This window comes from Patella vulgata, chromosome 1 (assembly GCF_932274485.2).
Source record: "Patella vulgata chromosome 1, xgPatVulg1.2, whole genome shotgun sequence".
NCBI lineage: Eukaryota > Metazoa > Mollusca > Gastropoda > Patellidae > Patella > Patella vulgata.
Window position 1 is genome coordinate 5,048,795 of NC_065879.2, and position 27,390 is coordinate 5,076,184.

At 36.2% G+C, this 27,390-nt stretch overlaps 1 protein-coding gene across 2 annotated transcripts in view; it reads left to right on the top strand.

Annotated features, from left to right (window-relative positions):
• LOC126808473 (uncharacterized) overlaps window positions 1–26,482 on the top strand; it is a 230,454-nt gene extending 203,972 nt beyond the window's left edge. For both annotated transcript variants that reach the window (XM_050533193.2, XM_050533194.1), the window contains 17 exons: window positions 3,632–3,739; window positions 5,506–5,731; window positions 7,707–7,799; window positions 8,255–8,383; window positions 9,432–9,506; window positions 9,945–10,016; window positions 11,134–11,184; window positions 11,728–12,019; window positions 12,955–13,132; window positions 13,515–13,716; window positions 14,902–15,003; window positions 16,125–16,727; window positions 17,579–17,701; window positions 18,286–19,426; window positions 20,346–21,270; window positions 21,707–21,851; window positions 23,598–26,482. In XM_050533193.2, the coding sequence (XP_050389150.1) occupies window positions 3,632–3,739; window positions 5,506–5,731; window positions 7,707–7,799; window positions 8,255–8,383; window positions 9,432–9,506; window positions 9,945–10,016; window positions 11,134–11,184; window positions 11,728–12,019; window positions 12,955–13,132; window positions 13,515–13,716; window positions 14,902–15,003; window positions 16,125–16,727; window positions 17,579–17,701; window positions 18,286–19,426; window positions 20,346–21,270; window positions 21,707–21,851; window positions 23,598–23,926 (4,794 nt within the window). In that variant the 3' untranslated portion in view covers window positions 23,927–26,482. The remainder of the gene's footprint in view (window positions 1–3,631; window positions 3,740–5,505; window positions 5,732–7,706; window positions 7,800–8,254; window positions 8,384–9,431; window positions 9,507–9,944; window positions 10,017–11,133; window positions 11,185–11,727; window positions 12,020–12,954; window positions 13,133–13,514; window positions 13,717–14,901; window positions 15,004–16,124; window positions 16,728–17,578; window positions 17,702–18,285; window positions 19,427–20,345; window positions 21,271–21,706; window positions 21,852–23,597) is intronic.
• The last annotated feature ends 908 nt before the right edge of the window (window positions 26,483–27,390 follow it).

Here is a 27,390-nt window from a genome sequence, read left to right on the forward strand (position 1 = left end):
TCCTGGTTGTACGTGACAAGGAGTAGGGTTGCCTGTCCAACCCCGTGCATTTTTTTCTGGTCCTCTGGTTTTTCCCCCACTGCTAGAGAACCCTACGCGTAAGCGAATTATTGAAATAAAATTGAACCATGTTAGTCCCGAAATGACCTTATCTGTGTCGAGTGGAGTTTAAACCCCATTTCTCTCTCTCTCTCTCTCTCTCTCTCTCTCTCTCTCTCTCTCTCTCTCTCTCGCTTGCTGATCAGTTATTCTGATAACATGAATCAAGTATAAAAGTACAACACAACAATAAAAGTTATATTCTTTAAGAGGCATTGAGTAACTGGGCAGATAAATAAACTATAAACATACTTATGGAAAACAGCTACTGATTTATTTAGGCGACGTTTCCAAAAGTATTCTCTCAACTTTTTCAATATAAATAAATCAGTAGCTGTTTTCCATAAGTATGTTTATAGTTTATCGCTCATATGCTCTTCTGTCTTCTTATGGACAGTTTGTGTATGAATGCCATTTGTCGAAACTCTCTGGAAACCAAGTTGTTCTAGACGTAGTCAAACTTGTTTTTCTTAGTAAATTCTCAATTGACTTTGCTCAAATAAAATGGACAGTTTTTTTTTATCCATTTCCAATGATGATATTGGTATAATGTTTTCAAAATGAAATGAAATGAAATGGGGTTTAACGTCCTACTGTTCTGCTCCTAAACACTGGGCTAATGAAGACAGGCATACGCCATACCGGTCAATAATTACCTAGTTCCTTTATTAATCAACCAAGCATTTCTGACAGGATTCTCTTACGCCAAGGGATCTTTTACATGCATGCCAATGTGTACACGGGACCTCAGATTTTTGTCCCATCTGAACGACTAGACAGCTGTCCTTGTCAGGCCCTCCGTCCTGCATCACTGACAAGGGGGAACCACACCGGAAAATCTGGATGAACTTTCTCGGCCAATGCAGGGATCGAACACCCGACCTCCAGGCTAGCGAGCCAGCGTCTTACCCACTTAGCCACGTGATCCCCTATAATGTTTTCAGAATTAAGATGTTAAACTTTGACATTGGAAATAAACAAAAAGTATGCGTTAAAAAAACGGGCGTAATCTGAAACTCTAAAAACAATATTTCCCGGGAACATGCATTAAAGTAGGTAAGTCTGTAACTCAATATCATCCAAAGTCTTTGACATTGAAAACACAAATTGTTTGTCAATTTAAATTAATGTTGATGTTGTGATCTTACCGGGGAAAAGATGGGCGTTTGGTATCCAATATATAAGATAAAAGAAACATTTTACCATTGGTATATGAATCATGTACCATAATGCTTTTCACCACCATTTGTAACAAGGAACTCGAACGAGCCTAGACATATTCCACAAGTCATGTCAAGCGGTGATGCCATATGCTTATCTGGAAAGCATGCACAATAAATGCTATCGGTGTAGGCTGAAATAACCAGACGCTAGAGATTGCCATTTGATTGAGACTTCTGTCATCGTCGAGTGTATCGAGGACAGCATATTTCAAGCGTTTATGTAGAAAAAAACCACAAGGCAAAGTCGACTAAAAATGACATTCATTTGTTACAGTTTCATATGTTCACACAATATTTCCAACAAAGAGATGTAAGAAATGAAAAACAGCCAAGTTCAAAGCGAAGCGAACACAATAACTGTATTGTAGGTCTTTGAAGCTTTATAATTACAAATATACTGTTCATGTTTTTACGTAATAAACGATATTATATTTAATATATCTCATGAAATTTTATGTAATTGGCACTCAGTTGTATGTATAAAAATTGCAAAAGGAGTATCTAAAGCGGCCAATTAAATTCCATTAAAACGTGAAATAACACATATAATGTTTATATGATGACATGCCAAGTGTCGTGATGCCAACAACTTTATTAAAATTGATAATTACATTTTCATCTTCCAGGTGACCGGCCTATGTCTGAAGTCTTATTAAAAGGGCCAATTTCGATTATATTTTGGAGAATAAAACGGCTTATTTTTCTGTTAAAAGCCCTTAAAATCCTCTACCTCCGGGCCTAACAATTAACTCAATATACGTGATACATTTTCAAACAACTTAAACCAGTCAGTCTTCATCTGTCTTTTTCTCCCTGGGAAACACAGTTCTCAAACACAATGTCATGTTTTTATAATCTACTTCCTGTAACTGGTCCCTTTCGTCAATGATCAACAAAAACTCTTTTAATCAATAATTACATGAAATCAGTGATTTAAATGTTTGATTTACAATCAAATTTTAAAACTTAATTTTATTCGTTGACAAAGAGAAATTCTAGTCTAAGATTAGCTAATCTGACTTTTGAGAATGCCCAACTGGGGCAACTACTGATCTCTATTAAACTAGTTACTGATTAGACCTAAATACAGATTATTTTAGACACTGTTCAAAAATATGCGCTAAACCTTGATGTCATCGCTAGCCTGTGATATTAACTGGATCTGAATACATTTGCTGATGGATGATTTAATGTCAAAATGAATAATCAAGACTTTGTTCTTTATTGTAGCGACTTTAGTAATGATGATCGAGGCTAGGCCTAAAATTAAATTGCTTATATCTCCGTTTAGAGTGGAGCAATTTGACTGACATTATCTGTTTTTAAACCATTATAGCGATAACTGTTATCTCTTTATCTGATCTACCATAATACCCCTTTAAATGAATCCTTTCATGGGAAGATAAACAGTGCATGCACTCCCATATGGAAACCGAGCAGATTGTTGATTATATTTGATATCATCTGAATCAGAGAATAGATCAATTTATGACTGTGATTTATTGACTGTCTTGTGTCCTGCTATTATTAACATTTATTAATTAGATCATAAACATTTTGATTGACAGCTTTATTATAAATAATAATTTGTAATCGATTCATAACTGATTCAATGAATGATTTAATATGACACACAGGCAACATGGAGCAGTTATGTTTTTCTTCTCCGATAGTAGTAATTGATGTATTTATTTCTACATTAATTTGATGAAAATAAAACTAGACAACAATAATTATGCTAATTATTTCATGCCTAAGGGCCATTGCAGCAATATTGTTAAGAGCAATAAACATTTCCAGATGAACGATTTAGAACCAAAGGTGTTCAAAATTCTTATAAAAATTATTCATGTTATTTATAGATTATTATGCTATAGAGATTTCAAACCTGTTTTTATTACCTTATAAAATGTTAGGATAAAAAATCAGGTATAAAATATTAGGCGTAAATGATGAAATACAGGGAGCACACAACTGGATAGGTGGGTTCGGATTCAGCCCAACAATTATTTGATCCTCAGAAGCATGAGGTTCTTCAGATAATTGCTTCATGGTTCTAATTAGCACATATTTTAAATGCAATCTGTTTTATATTTTAATTACTTTCAGAACTCATGCTTCAGTTGTCATTTAACGAATGACATTTTACTCAAATCTTCTTTGTTTGTTTCGGGATTGTGTTCTCCGGTGCAGAGGATAAATACTTTGTTGCATCTTTTAATTTTTGATTTTCTTATAATATACTTGATCGATTTATGTTCTTCTTGAATTTTACATGATTATTCATTAAGAATAATTGGTTGTTTCAGGTTAAAGACAGAGTTAAAGGAAATGAAAATGGATGGAAGGCTGAGTTTGGTGAGGAAAAACAAGAGAAGATAATGGCTGATAAAACAACTAGAATGACTGGAGAGGAGGTAGTGTATTATATTCTATTCCCCAGGATCTAGAATGACTTGAGAGGAGGTAGTGTATTATATTTATTTCCCCAGGAGAGGAGGTAGTGTATTATATTCTATTCCCCAAGATCTAGAATGACTGGAGAGGAGGTAGTGTATTATATTCTATTCCCCAGGAGAGGAGGTAGTGTATTATATTCTATTCCCCAAGATCTAGAATGACTGGAGAGGAGGTAGAGTATTATATTCTATTCCCCAGGATCTAGAATGACTTGAGAGGAGGTAGTGTATTATATTTATTTCCCCAGGAGAGGAGGTAGTGTATTATATTCTATTCCCCAGGATCTAGAATGACTGGAGAGGAGGTAGCCTATTATATTTCTTTCCCCAGGATTTAAAATTATTGGTAGATGCTAATTGTAGGCTGGTGGGGAGGTTTGGGAGTTTCCTAGTCCTAAATGGCCGTTTTATATAAATGAGTATTTTGGTTGTGCAATAGCTCAGTGGTAGAGCGCTGGACCGGCAACTGCGAGGTGAATGGGTGCCATCATGGGTTCGATTCAGTAAAAGGTAAATTAGATCCAAGTTCAGTCTTCTGAAAAGGGTTAGGGTTAATATTCCCCAAAATTCTCATTCATATAAAGTGGCCATTTTGGACTCCTAAAATTATCATATTTAAACAATTTTCTTTGGTCATGGAGAACCAATTTACTCATTTCCAGTATTACTTCAGTGGGAAAGATAACTCAGTATGGTATGTCATCAACAATGAAATGAAATGAGGTTTAATGTCCTACTGTTCTGCTCTAACTGGGCTAATGAAGATGGGCATACACCATAGAGTGTGCAATGAGGGAAATTTGGCCCGGCCTGCTGCGCTACGGCCTACTCTTATATCCAATTCCAACTGCCACGGGATCTTTTACGTACACAACAATGTGTACATGGGACCTCAGTTTTTCATTCCATCCAAATGACTAGACAGCTATCCTTGTCAGGCCCTCCATCCTGCATCACTGACAAAAGGAAACCACGCCGAAAAATCCTGATGAACTTTCTCGGCCAACACCGAGATAGAACCCGCGACCTCCAGGCTAGCGAGCCAGTGTCTTACTCACTTAGCCACAGTGTCTCCTTTTCCTTATAGCACACTGTATGGTGTATGCCCATTTGCATTAGCCCAGTTGGTTCAGAAAATTAAGACGATAATCCACCCTGGTATTTTATTTCTATTTGATTTATAAATGTTTTTAAATGTTAAAAAAATGTTTGGATGGCCAAATGGTTAGTGCGTGTGTGTTGCATCATAAGGTCTGTCATTGCGTCAACTGGCGTGGTTTCGATCCCTGCTTGTACGTGCCAAGGAGTAGGGTGATTTGTCCGATCTCGTAGGTTTTCTCCGGGTCCTCTGGTTTCCTCCCACTGCTAAAGACAACTACGCGTAAGTGAATTATTGAAATAAAATTGAACCATGGATTAGTCCTGAAATAACCTAGTTTGTGTCCAGTGGATGTTAAACCCTCTCTCTGTCTCTCTCTCTCTCTCGCTCTCTCTCTCTCCTCTTATCTCTCTCTCTCTCTCTAAAACAATTTTGACATTAGTCTAATAAAATTGACCTAGTTTATGTCTAATGGATGTTAAACCCTCTCTCTCTCTCTCCATCTCTCTCTGTCTCTCTCTCTCTGTCTCTCTCTGTTTCTCTCTGTTTCACTCTCTCTTTCATTAAGAAGCCTAAAGAAATTGAGAAGATCTGTTTGATAACTAATATTTGTTTTATTTTACAGAATGATTTTAAAGACGAAGAAGAAATATACCAGGAAATTGAATCAAATTCTTCAACAAACATTAAACAGAAATGTTTATCACATTCCAACATTTTTTACACCAAGTCTAGGAAATATTTTCTTGTAGTGGTTGTATTAACATTCCTAGTAGGTTTAGCGTATGCTGCCGTTACCTTTCCGTCAGCAGACGTCAGATTGAATATTGGTATACCGCGTAATCTTATCAGTAAGTAAAGGATTTGGTTACCTTTGTTTTCATTTTCATTTTTTGAGTAATTATTTGGAGCTAGGAGTTTTGGACGATCGAAAATATTTTGGGAAGATCAAGAATATTTTAATAGTTTGGGAAGATCATTTGGTTACCTTTGTTTTCATTTTCATTTTTGTCCCCCGCCTTTCGAAGAAAGCAGGGGACTATTAAAATGGGTTCGTCCGTCTGTCTGTCTGTCTGTCTGTCCGTCTGTCTGTCCTTCTGTCTGTCCGTCTGTCTGTCCGTCACACTTTTTGGGACACAATAACTCTCTTCCTAATTGAGCTAGAATGTTCAAACTTGGTGTATGTGTTTATTAGGTCAATGCCTTGATGGAGTTCGAAGATGAGCATTTTCCGCTTAGGGTAAGCAGAGATAAGCAATTTGATTGGTTGATGCTTTGGGACACGATAACTCTCTTCCTAATTGGGCTAGAATGTTCAAACTTGGTGTATGTGTTGATTAGGTCAATGCCTTGATGGAGTTCGAAGATGAGCATTTTCCGCTTAGGGTAAGCAGAGATAAGCAATTTGATTGGTTGATGCTTTGGGACACGATAACTTTTAATTGAGCTAGAATGTTCAAACTTGGTGTATGTGTTTATTAGGTCAATGCCTTGATGGAGTTCGAAGATGAGCATTTTCCGCTTAGGGTAAGCAGAGATAAGCAATTTGATTGGTTGATACTTTGGGGCACGATAACTCTCTTCCTAATTGAGCTAGAATGTTCAAACTTGGTGTATGTGTTGATTAGGTCAATGCCTTGATGGAGTTCGAAGATGAGCATTTTCAGCTTAGGGTAAGCAGAGATAAGCAATTTGATTGGTTGATGCTTTGGGACACGATAACTTTAGTTCTAATTAAGTGAGATTGATGAAACTTGGTGTATAGTTTCATTACAGTAATACCTTGACTAAGTTTGATAATGAGCATTTTCTGCTCAGGGTAAGCAGAGCGATACGCAATTTGATTGGTCGAGACTTTGGAAAACAATAACTCTCCTACTTTGATTGTCCCCCGCCTTTCGAAGAAAGCAGGGAACTATTAAAATGGGTTCGTCCGTCTGTCTGTTTGTCTGTCTGTCCGTTCCGCTTATGGTAAGCAGAGATAAACAATTTGATTGGTTGATCTTCGAATTGAGTAAATGTTCATGCTTATTGTCCCCCGCCTTTCGAAGAAAGCAGGGAACTATTAAAATGGGTTCGTCCGTCTGTCTGTTTGTCTGTCCGTTCCGCTTAGGGTAAGCAGAGATAAACAATTTGATTGGTTGATGCTTTGGGACACTATAACTTTAGTTCTAATTAAGTGAGAGTGATGAAACTTGGTGTATAGTTTCATTACAGTAATACCTTGACTAAGATCGATAATGAGCATTTTCTGCTCAGATTAAGCAGAGCGATAAGCAATTTGATTTGCTGAGACTTTGGAACACAATAACTCTCTAATTATTTTCCTATTTCGGCGGGGGACATCAGCCTCACTGTTGGCTTGTTTGATTTATTATTTGGAGCTAGGAGTTTTGGTCGATCAAAAATATTTTGCTAAGATCAAAAATATTTTAATAGAATATCTTTGCAACACTAGTTTGGGAAGATCATTTGGTTAGATTTGTTTTCATTTTCATTTTTTGTGTTGGTTTGGATTAATTATTTGGAGCTAGGAGTTTTGGACGATCAAAAATATTTTGGAAAGATCAAAAATATTTGAATAGAATATCTTTGCAACACTAGTTTGGGAAGATCAAAAATATTTTTTGTGAATGTCTTTGCAACAGAGTTATCTCTCTTGATGCACTCACGACCCTCTTAAACGGAAAGAAAGAAATATTTAAAGTTTGTGATTTATTTTGTAGATAAAAGTGAATGTAATGATGATCTATCTCTTTGCTTTAGAAATTGTTACACTGTATGATATGTAGCTTATGACTCAGCATCTGTAATTCTACATTTCAGGAAAAGTTCGGATGTATTCTGGTGATCCAGATATAAAAAGGTTGAACCTCAATAAAACTATTCTATCTTTAGTATCAAGATTACAGCTATATGGTAAGTATAAATACAGAATTTTATACCTGCTCCTAAACTGGGCTAATGAAGACGGGCATACGCCATACAGTGTATGGGAAGAAACACCAAGGTCCCGTGTACACATTGTCGTGCACGTAAAAGATCCATTGGCAGTTGGAATTCGATATAAGAGCAGGCCATAGTGCTGCTGCCTGGGCAAAATTTTCCCTCATAGCAGACTGTATGGCGTATGCCCATCTTCATTAGCCCATTCGGAGCAGAACAGTAGGAGGTTATACCCCATTTCATTTCATTTCCTTTAACAAGTTTAGGCTGGGTTTGAGAAATCCTAAAGGTTCTTATTGACCCATGCCAAGATTGACCTTTGAACCAACTCATATTTTAATCAAGAGTCCAGTTCCCTCCCCACTTAATTATCACGACCCTCTAAAGGGAAAGAAAGAAATATTTAAAGTTTGTGATTTATTTTGTAGATAAAAGTGAATGTAATGATGATCTATCTCTTTGTGAAACGTATGCTATATGTGATGATGTGGATGCTAGTGATTCGTTAGCCTGTAGATGTAAACGTGGATTTTACTTCAATTCTCAACAATGTCATGGTATGTGGGTTTATTTAATCTCATTTTTCTAACATGAATTGTGAGGGGAATAAAGTGATTTTCTCACAATGAGAGTATTATTTAATGTCAAGCTGTGAGTACAATTACTTTAAATAATGAACAGTGGTCTCACAGCTGGCAGTGTCTCGGATATTTTCATCCTACTGAGGGATAATGCCAATATGGCAATTTTTCTTTCATCAACTGTGGATAATATAAATCTGAGGAGGCCCTGGATATACAAAATAGCTATACAATGAAAAGATGCTTGTAATAAAGTTGGGTTTCATTGCCTACAATCTGAATACAGAAATATAACCCTTTGTTTTTGTTGGAGTCCCGTGTATACATTGGCGTGCACGTAAAAGATCCCTTGGCGGTTGGAATTTGATATAAGAGTAGGCCATTGTGCAAAATTTACCTCATAGCACACTGTATGGCGTATGCCTATCTTCATTAGCCCAGTCGGAGCGAGAGAGAGAGGAATGGGGTTTAACCTCCACTCAACACAAACTAGGTCATTTCGGGACTAACACGACTAACACATGGTTTAATTTTATTTCAATAATTCATTTGTGTGTAGTGGTCTTTAACAGTGGGAGGAAACCGGAGGACCCAGAGAAAACCCACAAGGTTGGATCCCAGTCGGAGCGGAACAGTAGGACGTTAAGCCACATTTCATTTCATTTGTTTTTGGGTGGCACGTGCACGCTGTATCATAAGGTCTGTCATTGAGTCAACTGGCATGGTTTCGATTCCCCGGTTATACATGACAAGGATTAGGGTCGGCTATCCTACCTCGTGGGTTTTCTCTGGGTCCTCCGGTTTCCTCCCACTGCTAAATATCCCTACACGCAAGCAAATTATTGAAATAAAATTAAACCATCCGTTAGTCCCGAAATGACCTAGTTTGTGTCGATTGGATGTTAAATCCCATCTCTCTCTCTCTCCCTCGCTCTCTCTCTCTCTCTCTCTCACTCTCTCTCACTTGTTTTTATTGATAATGAAATAATGTAGATATAATTTACTGATGTATATCTGATTACAGCTTGTACCTTAGCTTGTCCAGACGGTCATTATATGACATCATCATGTTCTGCTACTAGTGATGTCGTCTGTAAAGGTAAGTGTTAAGTAAAATATAAATACTTGCCATTGTTTGTTTTTGAAACGAGAGTTGTCTTTAATTTGGAAATATAAAAATATTTATAGAAAAAAAGACCTCATGTAAAGATGGAACTTTGTACTCTAATGCTAGGTTCACACTGTTGATTGTCCCTATTGAGTCCTCGATTTGGTATGTACAGATAGGTTCGAATACGTTTCGATATGATCAACACCGTCTAGTCGTTCGAATGGGATGAAAAAACGAGGTCCCGTGTACACATTGGCGTGCATGTAAAAGATCCCTTGATAGTTGGAATTTGATATAAGAGTAGGCTGTAGTGCCGCTGTCCAACCAAAATTTCCCTCATAGCAGATTGTATGTTGTATGCCCGTCTTCATTAGCCCAGTAGGAGCAGAACAGTAGGACGTTAAACCCCATTTCATTTCGTTATAGAATGTACAGGCTGTCATGGTTCACAGTATGAAGCTGCTGTATGTACAACAACTAAAGATACCATCTGTGTTGGTAAGTATTGTTATAATTTATTAATCTTGATATGATGATAATAAATATCTCAATCTTTCTCAAATTCTTTTACAAAAGATGATATTAAAGGTCTGGCTACTTCTGGAATTTAATTTATGAACTGTGGACTGAGTTCAATTTTATTTCAATATATGATTTAATCTTGAAGTATAGTGCTTATATCGGACCGCCTCTTTAAATGAAAATTTAATTTTCATTTTTTTTGTCCCCCGCCTTTCGAAGAAAGCAGGGGACTATTAAAATGGGTTCGTCCGTCTGTCTGTCTGTCTGTCTGTCTGTCCGTCTGTCTGTCCGTCACACTTTTTGGGACACAATAACTCTCTTCCTAATTGAGCTAGAATGTTCAAACTTGGTGTATGTGTTTATTAGGTCAATGCCTTGATGGAGTTCGAAGATGAGCATTTTCCGCTTAGGGTAAGCAGAGATAAGCAATTTGATTGGTTGATGCTTTGGGACACGATAACTCTCTGCCTAATTGGGCTAGAATGTTCAAACTTGGTGTATGTGTTGATTAGGTCAATGCCTTGATGGAGTTCGAAGATGAGCATTTTCCGCTTAGGGTAAGCAGAGATAAGCAATTTGATTGGTTGATGCTTTGGGACACGATAACTTTTAATTGAGCTAGAATGTTCAAACTTGGTGTATGTGTTTATTAGGTCAATGCCTTGATGGAGTTCGAAGATGAGCATTTTCCGCTTAGGGTAAGCAGAGATAAGCAATTTGATTGGTTGATACTTTGGGGCACGATAACTCTCTTCCTAATTGAGCTAGAATGTTCAAACTTGGTGTATGTGTTGATTAGGTCAATGCCTTGATGGAGTTCGAAGATAAGCATTTTCCGCTTAGGGTAAGCAGAGATAAGCAATTTGATTGGTTGATGCTTTGGGACACGATAACTTTAGTTCTAATTAAGTGAGATTGATGAAACTTGGTGTATAGTTTCATTACAGTAATACCTTGACTAAGTTTGATAATGAGCATTTTCTGCTCAGGGTAAGCAGAGCGATACGCAATTTGATTTTTATATGTGTCCTCTAATTATTTTCCTATTTCGGCGGGGGACATCAGCCTCACTGTTGGCTTGTTTTTTTTGCAGATGTATCATTTCCAGTAGGATTCTTACCACCTAATTCTACTTCTGTCTATGGTAAGTTTATAGTGAAAATACTTTGTGAATACTTAATTTGCAAATAACTTAATATGCAAGAGCTAAATCTGTCTATTGCAGGTCTTTCTTTACGTCTGAAATGTTATCTAAATTATTAATTAGACAATAATTAACTTATCCAAACCATAATCAACTCTCGTTGCCATCGCTAGCCCGCGATATATACTGGGTTTGAATACATTTTGTGATGTATGATTTAACGTCAAAATGGATAATCAAGACTTTGTTTCATACCGACTTTAGTAATGATGATCGAGGCTAGGCCTAAAATTCAATCGCTAATATCTTGGTTCAGAGTGGAGCAATATGACTGAAATTTTCAGCATATTCTCTTTAAATTATCTATTTGTTAACTATTATAGCGAGAACTGCCAGCTCTTTATCTAAATCTTACATAATGCCCCTTTAATCATATAATCTTATGTTCGTTCAAAGATACCTACTTTCAATTTCATTTAAGTTGTAGAAACTTTTACTCAAGATTATATGTTAAATTTATATACTACTTCAAATATATTTCAGATGGGTCGAACATCAGTATGTCGTCATCATCTAATGTGTTTTTGGAAAGACTTAGAGATATGAAAGAGTTGGAAACTACTATGTACATCACAAACAATCAACAGTCTTTAGATTTCGTTTGGAAGCGGGAATCAGGACTAGAGATTAAAATCAGTGTGTCTGGTGTTTATCTGGTACCAGAATACGTTGATTTGGATCATGAAGATGATACCGCTTATTTTCTCCATTTTGATAAAAATGTGTCGGAAGAAACAAATAAATTATATCAACATGTGGTTGACTATTACTGCAGGTACTTGTGATTTATTACTTATAGGGAGCCACAGTGGCTAAGTGGGTAAGATGCTGGTTCGCGAGTCTGGAGGTCACATGTTCTCTCCATGCATTGGTCGAGAAAGTTCATCAGGATTTTACGACGTGGTTTCCCCTTGTCAGTGATGCAGGACGGAGGGCCTGACAAGAACAATTGTCTAGTCATTTGGATGGAACGAAATAAAACGAGGTCCTGTTTACACATTGGTGTGCACGTAAAAGATCCCTTGGCAGTTGAAATTTGATATAAGAGTAGACCATAGTGCCACTGCCCGGGCAAAATTTCCCTCCTCATGGCTCACTGTATGGCGTATGCCCGTCTTCATTAGCCCAGTCGGAAAAGAACAGTAGGACGTTAAACCCCATTTCATTTCATTTTATTTCATTACTTATAGTACTGTTGAAGGATCATTATATAGTAGATGTTATCAAAACAACAACTTTCTGGGCAAATGTGATGATTATATTATAAATATTCATCAGTGACAAGGGCACTTGGTCCTTTTTGACATTTTCCTGTGTTGAAATGATATTGTCAGGAAATTTTCAGAACACTTTTTCTTATGGATGGCCGAATGGTTAGCGTGTGCGCGTGGTATCAGACGGTCTATCATTGAGGCAAGTGACGTGGTGTGGATTCCCCGCTTGTATGTGACAAGAAGTAGGGTCACTGTCTAACCTCGTAGGTTTTCTCTGGGTCCTCCACTTTCCTCCCACTGCTAAAGACCCCTACGCGCAAGCGAATTATTGAAATAAATTAACCATATGTTAGTCCTGAAATGACCTAGTTTGTGTCTAGTGGACGTTAAACCCCATCTCTCTCTCTCTCCCCTTATCTTTCTCTCTCTCTAAAACAATTTTGACATTAGTCTAATAAAATTGAATATAATATATATTTTTTGGTATTTATTTTAGACATCCAATACCAGACTATTATTCTATTCATTTTGATACCATCAAAAATCGTCTGACAGAAGCAGAGGAAGTCGTCTGTGATTCTAAAGATAAAAAGAAACGAATTTGTCCAGATAATTATGAAGATGGAGAAACATATTTATACAGAAAAATCAACCAAATCTGTAATGAATATGAGGTTAGTTTTTGATATGTTTTGTTTAAGGGGGACCCATGCAGCAATGGGTGATGATAACTCATTTAACACCAATTAAATTGTGGGGGGCTGGATGGCTGAATGGTCAGCTTGTGTGGTTTCAATTCCTTGTTTGTAAGGAGTAGGGCTGCCTGTCTAACCTCTAGGGTTTTCTATGGGTCCTCCGGTTTCGTCCCACTGCTATAGACCCCTAAATGCAAGCGATTTATTGAAATAAAATTGAACCATACGTTGGTCCCGAAATGATCTAGTTTATGTCGAGTGGACGTTAAACCACATTTCTTTTTGCCTCTCTATCTCTCCATTGTATTCTATAACTATGATTTTGATAAACCAAGAGCTTGATTTTTTGTTCAAATTTCAGCCAGAGAGACGTAAAAATTTAGTAAAATTATCATCTTTGAATCTCAACAATATTATCTGTGATGAAACAAATGATCTGTTAACGGAGGTGTTCGGACAAACCATGCCAGAAACAGAAAAATTGAGATTTCCTAGTGTTGAATGTTCTCAGTATGCTGCTGAATGTGAGAAATGTTTAAATGCCAAATCATGTACAAATAATAGTATGTAGGATTTTATTTTTACCCTTTTATTTCTTGTCTGGCCCCGAGTTCACCAAACATACTCAGAATTAAGTTAAGAATTTACTCAACTTTCAATCACTGTTTATGAGAAATATCTTTGAAGCGCAAAACTTTGCACATAGTTTCTTATTGATGTATTTGATCAGGGTGGTAACTAGCTCAGAGCAATGAGGAAGTGCAGAGGTGCTGTAAAATTAACGGACAATGTATATCTATTTCCCAGGGGGGTGCGAAACTTTTTGCTGGGGGGAGCTGTATTTGATACATTAAAACAACAAAAGTTTTATAAATGACTATATTTTAGTTAAAATAAGGCCTAATAATTTTGAGTAAATTCTTAACTTAAAACGGAGAATACTCTGTGAACTTGACGTGCCAGTTAGATTTTGTATTTTGATCTTTAGATAGAATCAGTTGTGTCTTATTTTATATGTTTCGATCTTTCTGAATGTTATATAAGTTGCTTAACTGATTGACAGGAAGACTTCTATTGATATTCTGATGATAACTTTTATAGTTATGTCCCTTTGTTATGAAGAGTATGTCTGTTAGTCTGTCGTTCATATTTCTAGTAAGTACCCAAAAGGCGACAATAATAAATATATGGGTTGTCTATATATACTTGTCAACAATTGGATTGGAAAATAACAGAATGGTATGATCACTATGGAAATGATGTAAAAATGCCTCTGATGTCACAATTATAGTTGATCACATGACCAACTGTAGTTTAATGGCTGAATAGAAAAGGCAGTTTGTAGTACTGTATATCATTTTATATACTACAGATTATATGGAACATTGTTGTAGTACAGTGGTTCTTAACCTTTTTTTGCCAACAGCACACCTTGGGACACATGAAAAAATAGCGGCACACCTGGCTAAATATATATATCTATAAAAAAATATTTGAATTTTGTAAAATAAATGGCATACAACCGTAGACACAGACTAGTCATAGACACAGAGAATGACTCAAAATAAATAACTATGAACTTAATTTATTGCAGTGTTTCGAATTTCATCAGTCAACTAGCTGGCTTCTTTAGTAAGAAATTTTCTTAGTGTGCCGTTCAAAATTTCGCGGCACACTAAGGAAGATCTTGCGGCACATTGGCTGAGAATCATTGATATAGTACATGTATATCATGTTATATATTACAGGTTATAATGAAGATTGTTGTAGTATATCATGTTATAGTAATAGTTATTGTCTACAGTATTATAGATCAACATGTCCACCAGCTCCCGTTAAATGTGCTAAAGGTGAATTTACTGTATTATCACCCTTGATAATATCATATATAAACTAAATAAAGGCTCAGTCTCAAGAATCCTTTAGCTTAATAAGAAAGATATTTGATTAATAAATTTGTTAAATGTGACAGGGAAGTGTGTTTGGTTGTTGAAACCAACACCAAGATTCTGTGTTCAAGTTTGTAATGTCTGAATTTACTGTATTATCACCCTTAATCTTACATAAACTAAATAAAGGCTCAGTCAAGAATCCCTTGGTTTTATAAGAAAGATATTTGATTAATAAATGTATTAAATGTGACAGGGAAGTGTGTTTGATTGTTGGAACAAACACCAAGATTCTGTGTTCAAGTTCGTAATGTCTGAAGTTGTCCGAGTGGAATAGGTGTTGGCATAGGCGTACGGGGAAATTTTTGACTGGGGGGGGGGGGGGCGGTGGTGGTTGGTGCCCAAAAAATGTAGTTCTTAGTATGTTACAAAATAAAAATAAATTCGCTGTTAAATTGGACACATTCAAGAATGCAATATTATTTTATACAACTTTTACAAAGTATAATTGTGTGCCCAAATTTTCCCAGCATTTGGTGCCCAAAATGGGGGGGGCGGCCGCCCCCCCAGCCCCCCCAGCTCCCCCAGCTCGTATGCCTATGGGGTGTTGGCATTCTTGTTCCTTGGACAATTGGGTTTTGATTGGATGGCTGAATGGTTATCGGCCAATGCAGGGATCAAACACCCGACCTCCAGGCTAGCGAGCCATTACTTATCATTTCTCATTTCTCATTTGGTTTCAGATTTGCGGGATTTGGATGGCCGAATTGTTAGATTTGGTTAGTGCTGTATCATAAGGTCTGCCATTAAGTCAACTGGCGTGATTTCGATTCAGCAGTTGTGCGTGATAAGGAGTAGGGTTGCCTGTCCAACCTCGTGAGTTTTCTCCAGGTCCTCCGGTCTTCCTCACACTGATAAAAACCCCTATGCACCAGCGAATTATTGAAATAAAAATTGAACCATATGTTAGTCCCAAAATGACCTAGTTTGTGTTGAGTGGACGTTAAACCTCATTTCTCTCTCTCTCTCTCTCTCTCTCTCTCTCTCTCTCACTTGTTAATAGATATGATATTTTATTTTAGGTAACGTGAACCAGTTTACTTTATCTCCGGTATTTGAGAAAATCGGAGAACGTTTTATGTGTCATCTTAAATACAGAAAACCAAAATACCTCTACAACGTTACCTACGTGCTACAGATACCTGGATCAAATTACGTTTTACCTCAACAAAACTTTAGTTTTTTCTCAGACAGTCTCGAATCGCATCAAACCCAGAACCAAAAAGTCGACTTTTTGAATGTTCTTCATGATGTGAGATACAAACTGGAAGACGAAGTCTTAGTTATAGCCAATCATAAAGATTATAGCGATCAGATGGGGGAATTTGAGTTACATCCCTTTAAATCTCACGATGAATTCAACCAAGCCAGAGGTTATAAAGTGAAACAAGATGCCCATTATCGATATTCGACACTTGTGCAGTTTTATCGGCCTTTTTCCTACAGTTCATCGACTTGGTACCGAGATGGGTGTCTTAAAAATCTATCGAAGGTATTTCCGAATCAGACACAGTATAAATCAACGTCGATACCAGTAACGGTTAAAGTGTTGAATACGAAGAAAGAGATGCAACATCAGATGTATCGTAGTAAACGTTCACCAATAGTTAAACTATCTGTTAACAGTAAGTAGAAAATCTTTATATACGGCATTTAGTGATATAATAACACAAATTTATATGGAAAACAATCACTGACTTTAATTCACACTACGTTTCAAACAGTAAGCATAGGATCATACATTTCTCATTTGGTTTTAGATTTAGGGGAGTTGGATGGCCGAATGGTTAGCACGTGCGTGCTGTATCATAAGGTCTGTCATTGTGTCAACTGGCAGGTTTTTGATTCCCCGGTTGTACGTGACAAGGAGTAGGGTCACCTGTCCAACCTCGTGGGTTCTCTTTGGGTCCTTCAGTTTCCTCCCACTGCTAAAGACCCAATATGTCTTGAAATGACCTAGTTTGTGTTGAGTGGATGAGTGGATGTTAAACTCTCTCTCTCTCTCTCTCTCTCTCTCTCTCCCTCTCTATCAGATTTGAAAAGAGCTACTTACTTCAACTGAAACTGTTGATCTCAAATATAATGCTTATCTAGTTGCTTACATGTATAAAGACATTCCTGTTTACAGAAGCGATTCCATAGTTCAATAGAGAAAACTTGAAAAGCGCAATAGAAAATTTAGTTTTAGTATTATCACGCTATATGAATAGAGGATTATTATTATTATTATTTCTACAGTTATTTCAGATGGAGAATCTATTTTGATAGTATGATGTAATATTTTTATTTCAGAGGGTGAATCTATTTTAATAGTATGATGTAATATTTTTATTTCAGAGGGAGAATCTATTTTGATAGTATGATGTAATATTTTTATTTCAGAGGGCGAATCTAATTTGATAGTATGATGATATTTTATTTCAGAGGGAGAATCTATTTTATTAGTATGATCAAAAGATGTAATATTTTATTTCAGAGGGAGAATCTATTTTATCATTCTTTCAATCAACAACTGGTAAAGCTTATATAAATTCTAACTCGTTAAAAGCGTCTGTAAAATGGGATCCAATACCAGAACTATGGTCACTCCATGTATCAGGTAGGGAGAATACTTTAAAAAATAAAATAATTTTATTCTTTCCATAGCTTGGTTGGTTTTCATCGCAGTAAATGTGAATTAGTTTAAATTAAAGTATTCATGTGTCATGAGTCAGTTAAGACATTTTAGTAATGGCTACAAAGTTTTGATACAAGGTAAACAAAATACGGTAAAAGACGAACGCATGGAGATCAATAAATGTTACGAATGCATCTTGTTTAAAACATCTGTACCGTTTGGATTTATTTCAAAAAGTATTGTCGGTTTGGTCTGAAGTGAGGAGTTGGATGGCCGAATGTTTAGCGCAAGGACGTTGTATCATAAGGTCTGTCATTGAGTCAACTGGCGTGGTTTCGATTCCCCATTTGTACGTGACAAGGAATAGGGTCGTCTGTCCCACCATATGAGTTTCCTATGGGTCCTCAAGTTTCCTCCCACAGCTAAAGACCCCTGCATGCAAGCGAATTATTGAAATAAAATTGAACCATATGTTAGTCCCGAAATGACCTAGTTTGTGTCGAGTGGATGGTAACCCCATTTCTCTCTCTCTCTACCTACTAAACAAATTTGTTCTATTTTTTCAGGTTCTTTAGATAGTTGTCCAGGAATACTAAATATTCAAATATTTGATAAACTTCTGGTGCAGAGTCTGGGTTTATTTGATGCTTTTGTTGGATGTGCTGACAATTTCTGGATAACTTTTAATTTCACCAGTTCCAGAACACATCTCCCAGATGTGTTCGTCGTTCACATAAACGACTCAACAACCAGACATCATTTGGTACTTTCATCCGTTGTTGCATCCAAGACATTGTCCAATAAGATATCCTCTTCCATGGCAGTTAGTGAGAAAATTATTGACCAATCACCGCCTTGGATACCCATCATCGTCATTCTCATGCTGGCTCTCATTGCTCTGTGGATATTGTTTGTGCTGTATTTATGTTTGACCGTTCGCGCTCCGTTGAATTATGAACGGAGAGATAATAAAATTGAAATGACAATTTTGAATAACGAGGACCATGAAAAAATTCAGCAGACAGATTTTTATCCGAAAAGACGAAGAGTGTCGCTGTGTGTTGTGTATATTTTCGTAGTGTTGTACATCCTATATTGTATCTTTCTCTCTTTTTCTGTAAGTTTCGGCATCCTGTACGCCTATCAAAAGACAATACTCCCCGATTTTTCAAAGATAAATGATTTCAGTGATCGTCTGCAAAAGCGTGTGAATGTAACTTTAAAAGAATTGAAAGCCATGGAAATAAAAGAAATGGGTGAAATTCAGAGACTTTTTAAAAATCGAGAGCGAGCATGTAAACATCATTTGCATCAGAGTACACGGAATTCGATACACGAGTATTCGATAACTACACAGAAACATTTAGAAGTCATATATGTACAGAATGGTTCGCTTCAGTATTTAATTGAAGAACATTTCTCCGCGGAACATGAAAAATTACAAAAGGTCATAACAGACTACATTAAAAAGGGTAACGATACCCTTTTAGAAGACTTTACTCATTTTACGAGTATGTACAAACATTTTTTGATATCGGTCGTGGATAATAAATGGCTGGAATTTCCTCGTGAGATATTTATCGGAGATTTAGAAAAGATGAAATCTGCTGAGGAAATGTCCTATTCTCAGTTAAAGAAGTTTGTGTCTTGGTTACAGATTGACAAAGCCGAAGGTCTTGTGTCCATAACGGACACAATTTATCAAAGGTATGGTAAAATAATTACATTGTAGGCTAGTATTTCTGGATTTTGTTGTAACAAGGGAAGGGTAGCAGAAAAATAGTTCACAATGTTTTCATTAGGGTGGGCATTTCCTTGAGTATTTAAGGTAACTCGGTCGAAATTTGAGGGCACATTTATGGAAGGGAGGGCACATAGCTACCCCAAACATTGTAGGCTAGTAGAAAGTTCCTAACAATATTCCAGGGTAGTTCTCCCTTATCAGTGAGTGGGGGGGGGGGATGGCCGAATGGTTAGAACATGCGCATTGTATCATAAGGTTTGTCATTGAGCAAATTATTGCTGTCCAACCTCGTGGGTTTGCTCCGGGTCCTCTGGTTTCCTCCCACTGCTAAAGACCCCTACGTGCATGTGAGTTATTGAAATGTGTTAGTTCCAAAATGACCTAGTTTGTGTTGAGTGGATGTTAAACCCCATTTCTCTCTTTGTCTCCCTCGTCAGGGAAGAAGGATGGATGACCTTGCACGGAAAATGTCTGGTCTTTCAGACCGCTTGTTTATATCGCCTGCAAAGGATGGTGAATGTTTCGAAATTTTCAGTTTGTCATATCTTTTTAAGTACTAAATGGAATTGAACCAGTTAAGGGCTATTATTCCTTTTAAAAGTAGGGGTTGCATAGCCGAATGGTTAACAAATGCTCATTTAATCATAAAATCTGTCATTAAGTCAACTGGCATGGTTTCAATTCCCTGGTTGTACGTAACAAGGAGTAGGTTCGCCTGTTCAACCTCATGGGTTTCCTCATCAAACCATATGTTAGTCCTGAAATGACCTAGTTTGTGTCAAGTGGACGTTAAACCCCATTTTTCTCTTTCTCTCGTAAATGTTATTTATCCTCTCACTATTGTTATTCCCTACATTAATCAAACTTTAATATTATTTCCAGGTTGCAGGAATCGGCGCCAATGCCAGAATTGTACCAACCACAACTTTTTATAGAAACATTCACAACCCAACAAGTACCAAGATTACAAACAAACTCATTCAAATCTCAAAATTTCATCAATCAAGTTCTGGACAAAAATAATACACTGACGATAGAAGAACTCCATTTTGATTCGGCCAGTAACTCAACTAAAAAAGACATACTCGATTCTAGTCATTACGATGTTATCATGTATTTGTTTATATTTCTCTTTATTTTAATGGACGTCTTGTTATGGTGCTATCGTATCTCGTGGCTATGTCGACAACTCCGACTATCAAAAACGGGCTACGAAGTCAAAGTTCCAACAGATGAAAGTTCACGTAAAATTCATATCTTGTTGACTGGAAATCATCCCCCTTCAACAGTGGATATAGAAATAGAAAACGCTTTTAAATACTACAAGGAGAATGCCGCGAAAGAGGTATCGACCGAGGGGGAGTTTGGAATAGCTTATGTGCAGCCGTATCCTAAATGTAAAGAAGACATATTACGTGATATTTGGGCGTATAAAAAAAGTCAGTCTTACGCGTCTGTGACTAAAGTGAACGATTTCTGTTTAAACGAGTGTATGACGATCATACATTGGATACATCGCTGTGTTATATCTCGATTAACGTGGAGGTCGTCGTTAACGTGTGGAGCGGTGATACTTCTGTGTTGTTTAATATATGCCGTAGATAATTGGTTTAATCAAGTGAATATAGAAGTTATAGTGGGAGCAGACGTCGTGGTTACCGAGCTACAATGGCAGACGGTTATGATCAATAGACATTTATCAGAAAGGGTTGATCAATTTAATAATTTATTACATGATATGAAACAATCGGTTGATACAGATGTTAGTCATATTAATCAACTTTTAGCTGACACTTTTCACAAACAGGTAAGAAAGGTTTCTTAAAATACGGGAGGTTGGATGGCCGCATGGTTAGCACATGCACATTGTATCATAAGGTCTGTCATTGAGTCAACTGGCGTGGTATCGATTACCCGGCTGTATGCGATAAGGAGTAGGGTCGTCTGTCGAACCACGTAGGTTATCTCGGGGGGCCTCCAGTTTCCTCCCACTCCTAAAGATCCCTACATGCAAGCAAATTATTGAAATAGAATTGAACCATGTGTTAGTCCGAAATGACCTAGTTTGTGTCGAGTGGACGTTAAACCCCAATGAAGTTGTGATTAAACCCACTCGTTGTTCTGTTTGCGTCAAGCATTCTCGTCCAAAAGTCTGCAAAAAGACAAAAATGTGACTTAGATCGTTCTCCCCCTGGACTCATATTTATTGATTTTATATTTATTGATGTTGTATTTATTTGTAGACTCGTCAGTTATTAAGTATGTTATTATCCGTATGTAAATCAAGTGGTATCGGTGATTGTAATATAAATACAACTATATTATTACCACCACCACCACCAATAACAACCTGTAACTTTCTACCTCTACAACAACATGTTATTGATGGTAAGTAACTTAATTTGTTTATAACAACCTCTACAACAACATGTTATTGATGGTAAGTAACTTAATTTGTTTATAACAACCTCTACAACAACATGTTATTGATGGTAAGTAACTTAATTTGTTTATAACAACTTCTACAACAACATCTTATTGATGGTAAGTAACTTAATTTGTTTATAACAACCTCTACAACAACATCTTATTGATGGTAAGTAACTTAATTTGTTTATAACAACCTCTACAACAACATCTTATTGATGGTAAGTAACTTAATTTGTTTATAACAACCTCTACAACAACATCTTTTGGATAGTAAGTAACTTAATTTGTTTATAACAACCTCTACAACAACATCTTATTGATAGTAAGTAACTTAAACTTGCAGACCTGAAATGTTATATAAACTATTAATTAGACATTAATTAACTTATCCAGACCATAATCAACTCTCGATGTCATCACTAGTCTGCAATATTTACTGGATTAGGATCCGATTTGCTGCTCATCGCTCATTGATGATTTAATCCAGATATGGATAATCGAGACTATTATCGTACCGTCTTTAGTAATGATGATCGAGGCTATGCCTAAAATTCAAACACTAAAATCTCGGTTCAGAGAGGATCAATTTGAATGAAATTTTCAGTAAATTCCCTTTACATTATCTAGCTTTTAACTATTATAGTGAGAACTGCAAGCGCTCTAACTAATCTTCCATAATATATCTTTAAATTAGAAAGAAAATTACTCTCAACTAAATATCCCTGTGTGTTAATGCCAGTGTGGTTTTAAAGGACAATGTTCGTGTCAGTCATTATCACATATGTGATAGAACTGGTTAAATAAAAAAAATAGAAATCCTTCGTACTTTCCTTTGTTTTTATTCATTCTATTCTTAATAAAAATATCGTAATCCACAGACTTTTTCTATTTTTTTCGTTTTCTCTTATCTAGTGACAGTCAATCATTTTTCTATGAATTGTCAGATATCCTCAAACAGTCTCATAAAACAAATTTTGGTCTTCGAAGGAATTATTAGTGAACAGAAATTTGCCCGTGTATCTGTTATCACTCGTCACTTCAGTCAGTTATATAGAAGGATAACTTGTGTTTTCCTTTGGATTTTGTCATTTTTTTTTTTAATTTTCTTAACACATCTATCGTTCCAATGATCTCTGTGTTAAAATTATATTTGGAACGTGTTTAACCAGTTCCATCACGTATGTGATAATGACTGACACTAGGATTGTAACTTTGTCTGTGGTTGTTGCAGATCATCAATTGATGTGTCAAGGGAGACAACTCAGGATATTAGTCACATGGTGGCAGACCACCATTAATTTCTCCCTTGACTTCAATGTTAATTCTGGCCTTTTTGCCCACCTCCAACTTTTCCCCAAATTTTCGTTGGGCTGAATGCTTTTCATTACAGACAGGAGAACAAATGGTCATGTCTTTGCACTTTGCAAAAACATGTAACTATTCGCCGTACATATCCCCGTAACCAACCTCATGACTATTTACCAAAACCTGGCAGAAAACGTTAATTCAAACCCTCTTCATCCTCTCTAGACCAAAAAATCAACAAAAATGGGCATGCAAAAGGGGAGAATTGCTATAAATAGACGAACTACAATTTGTGGGTACCAAGATGGTGTCATTTAATGGTGGTCTGCCTCCACATCCTTGATTTATTCCATCTTGATTTGTTCTTAAAATAAATTTCTTTGTTTTTTGTGATTACAGATGTTGATACTGCCCAGATAACAGCTTTAGTGCTCGAAGAATTATCTCCCTTGTTAAGAACTGTACGAGGATTAGCTTTCTGTATTTTAACCTATTTATTATTTGTTGTGTGTTTTGTGTTGTTGTGTAACGCTGGTATCCGTCTGGCTAGATATTATTTATTAATTATGGGTAAATTCCCGATATTACAAATTTATCAAATCAGTGATTCATTGGCTACGTACGCTGACGCTGCTGCGGATGAACCTCCACATATTTATCGGAGTGCATCATTAAGTTGTGAGAGTGGCGTTTATGTAGGAGAAACAGATGAATCTGCCAGAGAATAATATGAATTATATTATTTAAGCATGACTATATTGTATAAAAAAGAAGTTAATGCCAATTTCACTATCTAAACCAGTGGTTCTCAACCTTTTTCCTGCCAACGGCACACCTTGGAACACACGAAAAAATAGCCGCACACCTGGCTAAATATATATGAAAAATATTTGAATTTTGCAAAACATGGCAAGTCAGACTAGTCATAGACACATAGTATGACTCAAACTACATAAAGAAAAACACGGCTATCAACTTCCCAGTAGACACCAGTGAATACTCAATTATAATCACATGGTTTTTCACAATTTTTTAGTGTGCCGTTCAAAATTTCGCGGCACACTTAGGAAGATCTCGTGGCACACTGGTTGAGAATCACTGATTTAAACAGAACTGTTTTGTATAAAGCAAGAAATATGACACAATGGAGATCGAAATAATTGTGTGTTGAAGTTGATTTCGCCCATCATATCAAAATGAACATTATCAGAAGAGTGACTTCTAGCAATTTTAACAATAGGTGAAGCAGATCAGGAGCCCTAGGCATAAAAACTTCAACTAAGAGAGAGACCTAGTTTGTGTGGAGTGGAGGTTAACGTCTACTCGACACAAACTAGGTCGTTTCGGGACTAACATATGGTTTAATTTTATTTACATAATTCGCTTGCATGTAGGAGTCTTTAGCAGTGGTAGGAAACCGGAGGACCCGGAGAAAACCCACGAGGTTGGACAGGCAACTCTACTCCTTGTCACGTACAATAAGTAACAAGAGGTCAGATTTAACCCCCTTTTACTTGTATTAAATTTCCTTTTCTACTATACTGATTAACAGAATATGGAAGTCCAAAATTGATACATTTTTTTTTTTTTGATTGTCTTGAACTTAAAGGGCCATAGCTAAAATCAACTGTCACTAAGGTTCAAATTCCTTCCTGCTGTTTCGACATTTAAAAATGGAGTTTTTGAAGAAATTGTATTTCTTGATGATTACTGAACAGTAAAGGAATTCTTAAAATTTATTTTGTAATGTTGTTAATGTTTAGATATTTTAGAAAAGTTGTTTGTAGATTTCTACTGTGAAGGTTGTATTCCATCGTCAATGATTACTCCACAACGTCTGCTCTAACAGTTCTTTGAAATTGCGATACTAAACTATGTAAGCATCCGACTGCTATAGTGAAGATTGCAGTAGGGGACTGGCCAGGTTGCAAGCTTGATCAATGGCAAGTGGGCCCCCAAGGAAGTGGGCCCCCTTAGACATTAGACAATATATTTAAAATATAAATTATCAAAAAATATATAAATATTGGAAAAAAAATATATTAGCATGAAAATTCTAATTACATCTTTTTGTTTCCATTTACATATTTTTTGAAAATTTAATTTATTCATTTTAAAAATTCAATGATAGAATTGTATTGGCGAGTGGGCCCCCTTTGTCTCCTGGCAACTAATATTTTCAGAAGGTTGTATTCTATCGTCAATGGTTACTCCCCAACTTTTGCTCCAACCTTGAAATTGCGATGCTGCATGTACATTTCTAAGCATCAGACCGATATTAAATATAAATTGTATGCTGTAAGCCAAAGTGTAAATCATCAGTGCCATTTTGAATCTTTGGTAGTTTTTAAAAAAAGAATCGTTTCATTCATATTTATTTTGATCATCATTCATTATTGTAGATAAATTAAAAAATTAACTTTCAACATTGTCAATATAGAGCATTTTGTTTTTAACATAAAATTAGGGTTCATTTTGTACAAAGATCATTTTCAGTTCCCAAATTTTATTTTATTGCCATTTTTAATACATTTTTTTTTTAAGGATAAAATTTAGTGTTCATTTTGTACAAAGGTCATTTTCAGTTCTCAAATTTTATTTAATTGTCATTGTTAATATGTTTTTGTTAAGGATAAAATTTGAGATCATTTTGTACAAAAATCATTTTCAGTTTTCAGATATTATTTCATTTGTCATTATTAATACATTTTTTTAAAATTATTTAATAAGTTTTAAACATACATTATGCAAGAGCTAAATCTGCCTATTGCAGGTCTTTCTTTAGGCCTGAAATGTTATCTAAATTATTAATTAGACATTAATTAACTTATCCAGACCATAATCAACTCTTGTGATATTTATTGGATTTGAATCTGATCTGCTGCTCACACGCTAATTGATGATTGAATCAAAAAATAGATAATCAAGACCAACTTTAGTAATGGTGATCGAGGCTAGGCCTAAAATTCAATTGCTAAATTCTCGGTTCAGAGTGGATCAATTTGACTGAAATTTTCAGCAAATTCCCTTTACATTATCTAGTTTTTAACTATTATAGTGAGAATTGCCAGCTCTTTATCTAAGATCCCATAATGTATGTTTAATTATTTGAGTTATAATTTATTATTTATTGTTATAACATGTAAAATCATTATTCCTTGTTAACTGGCTATTTTTTATTAATTGTTATTAATTGTAGCTGTGTATAATATTAAATGTTAGACTCTCGGTACATTTTGTAAGTGACTATCTGTTGTATGAAATAAATTGTGATATTAATGTGAGGGTAGTGTTTGACTCCTAAGTTATTGACGCTATCTCCGGGTCTTCTGGTTTCCTCCCTCTGCTAAAGACCCCTACACGCAAGCGTATTATTGAAATAAAATTGAACCTTATTTCCTGAAGCTGACAAACGACTTCTGGTTTGAGTCCTAAGTGATTGATGCTATCTCCGGGTCTTCCGGTTTCCTCCCTCTGCTAAAGACCCCTACACGCAAGCGTATTATTGAACTAAAATTGAACCTTATTTCCTGAAGCTGACAAACGACTTCTGGTTTGAGTCCTAAGTTATTGATGCTATCTCCGGGTCTTCCGGTTTCCTCCCACTGCTAAAGAACTCTACGCACAAGCGTATTACTGAAATAAAATTGAACCATATTTCCTGAAGCTTACAAACGTCTTCTGGTGACCTGAATCTGGGTGCTTTATTAACCCCCATCTAAAAATGTCCGACATGCAAAATTTTGAAATAGCATCCCAGGTCCTAACCGTATTAAGAAATGAAATGAAACAGCTCTGCACCAATTGGGCTAATGACAAGAGAGAGAGAGCAAGAGAGAGAAATGAAATGAAATGAAATGAAATGGGGTTTAACGTCCTACTGTTATGCTCCGACTTGGCTAATGAAGACGGGCATATGCCATGCAGTGTCCTATGAAGTAAATTTTGCCTGGACAGCGGTACAACGGCCTACTCTTATATTGAATTCCAAACATCTAGGCATCTTTTACGTGTACACGGGACCTTGGTTTTCCATACCATCCAAATAACTAGACAGCTACATGTATCAGTATATTATACAGCGTGGAACTCAAAATTACACAGTTGCTTCCCTTGCACTAGCACAGTAATTTGAGGAATGATTCCCCGAATGCAAGGATAAAACTATTATGTAAGGTTCGTTTTTCCTGAT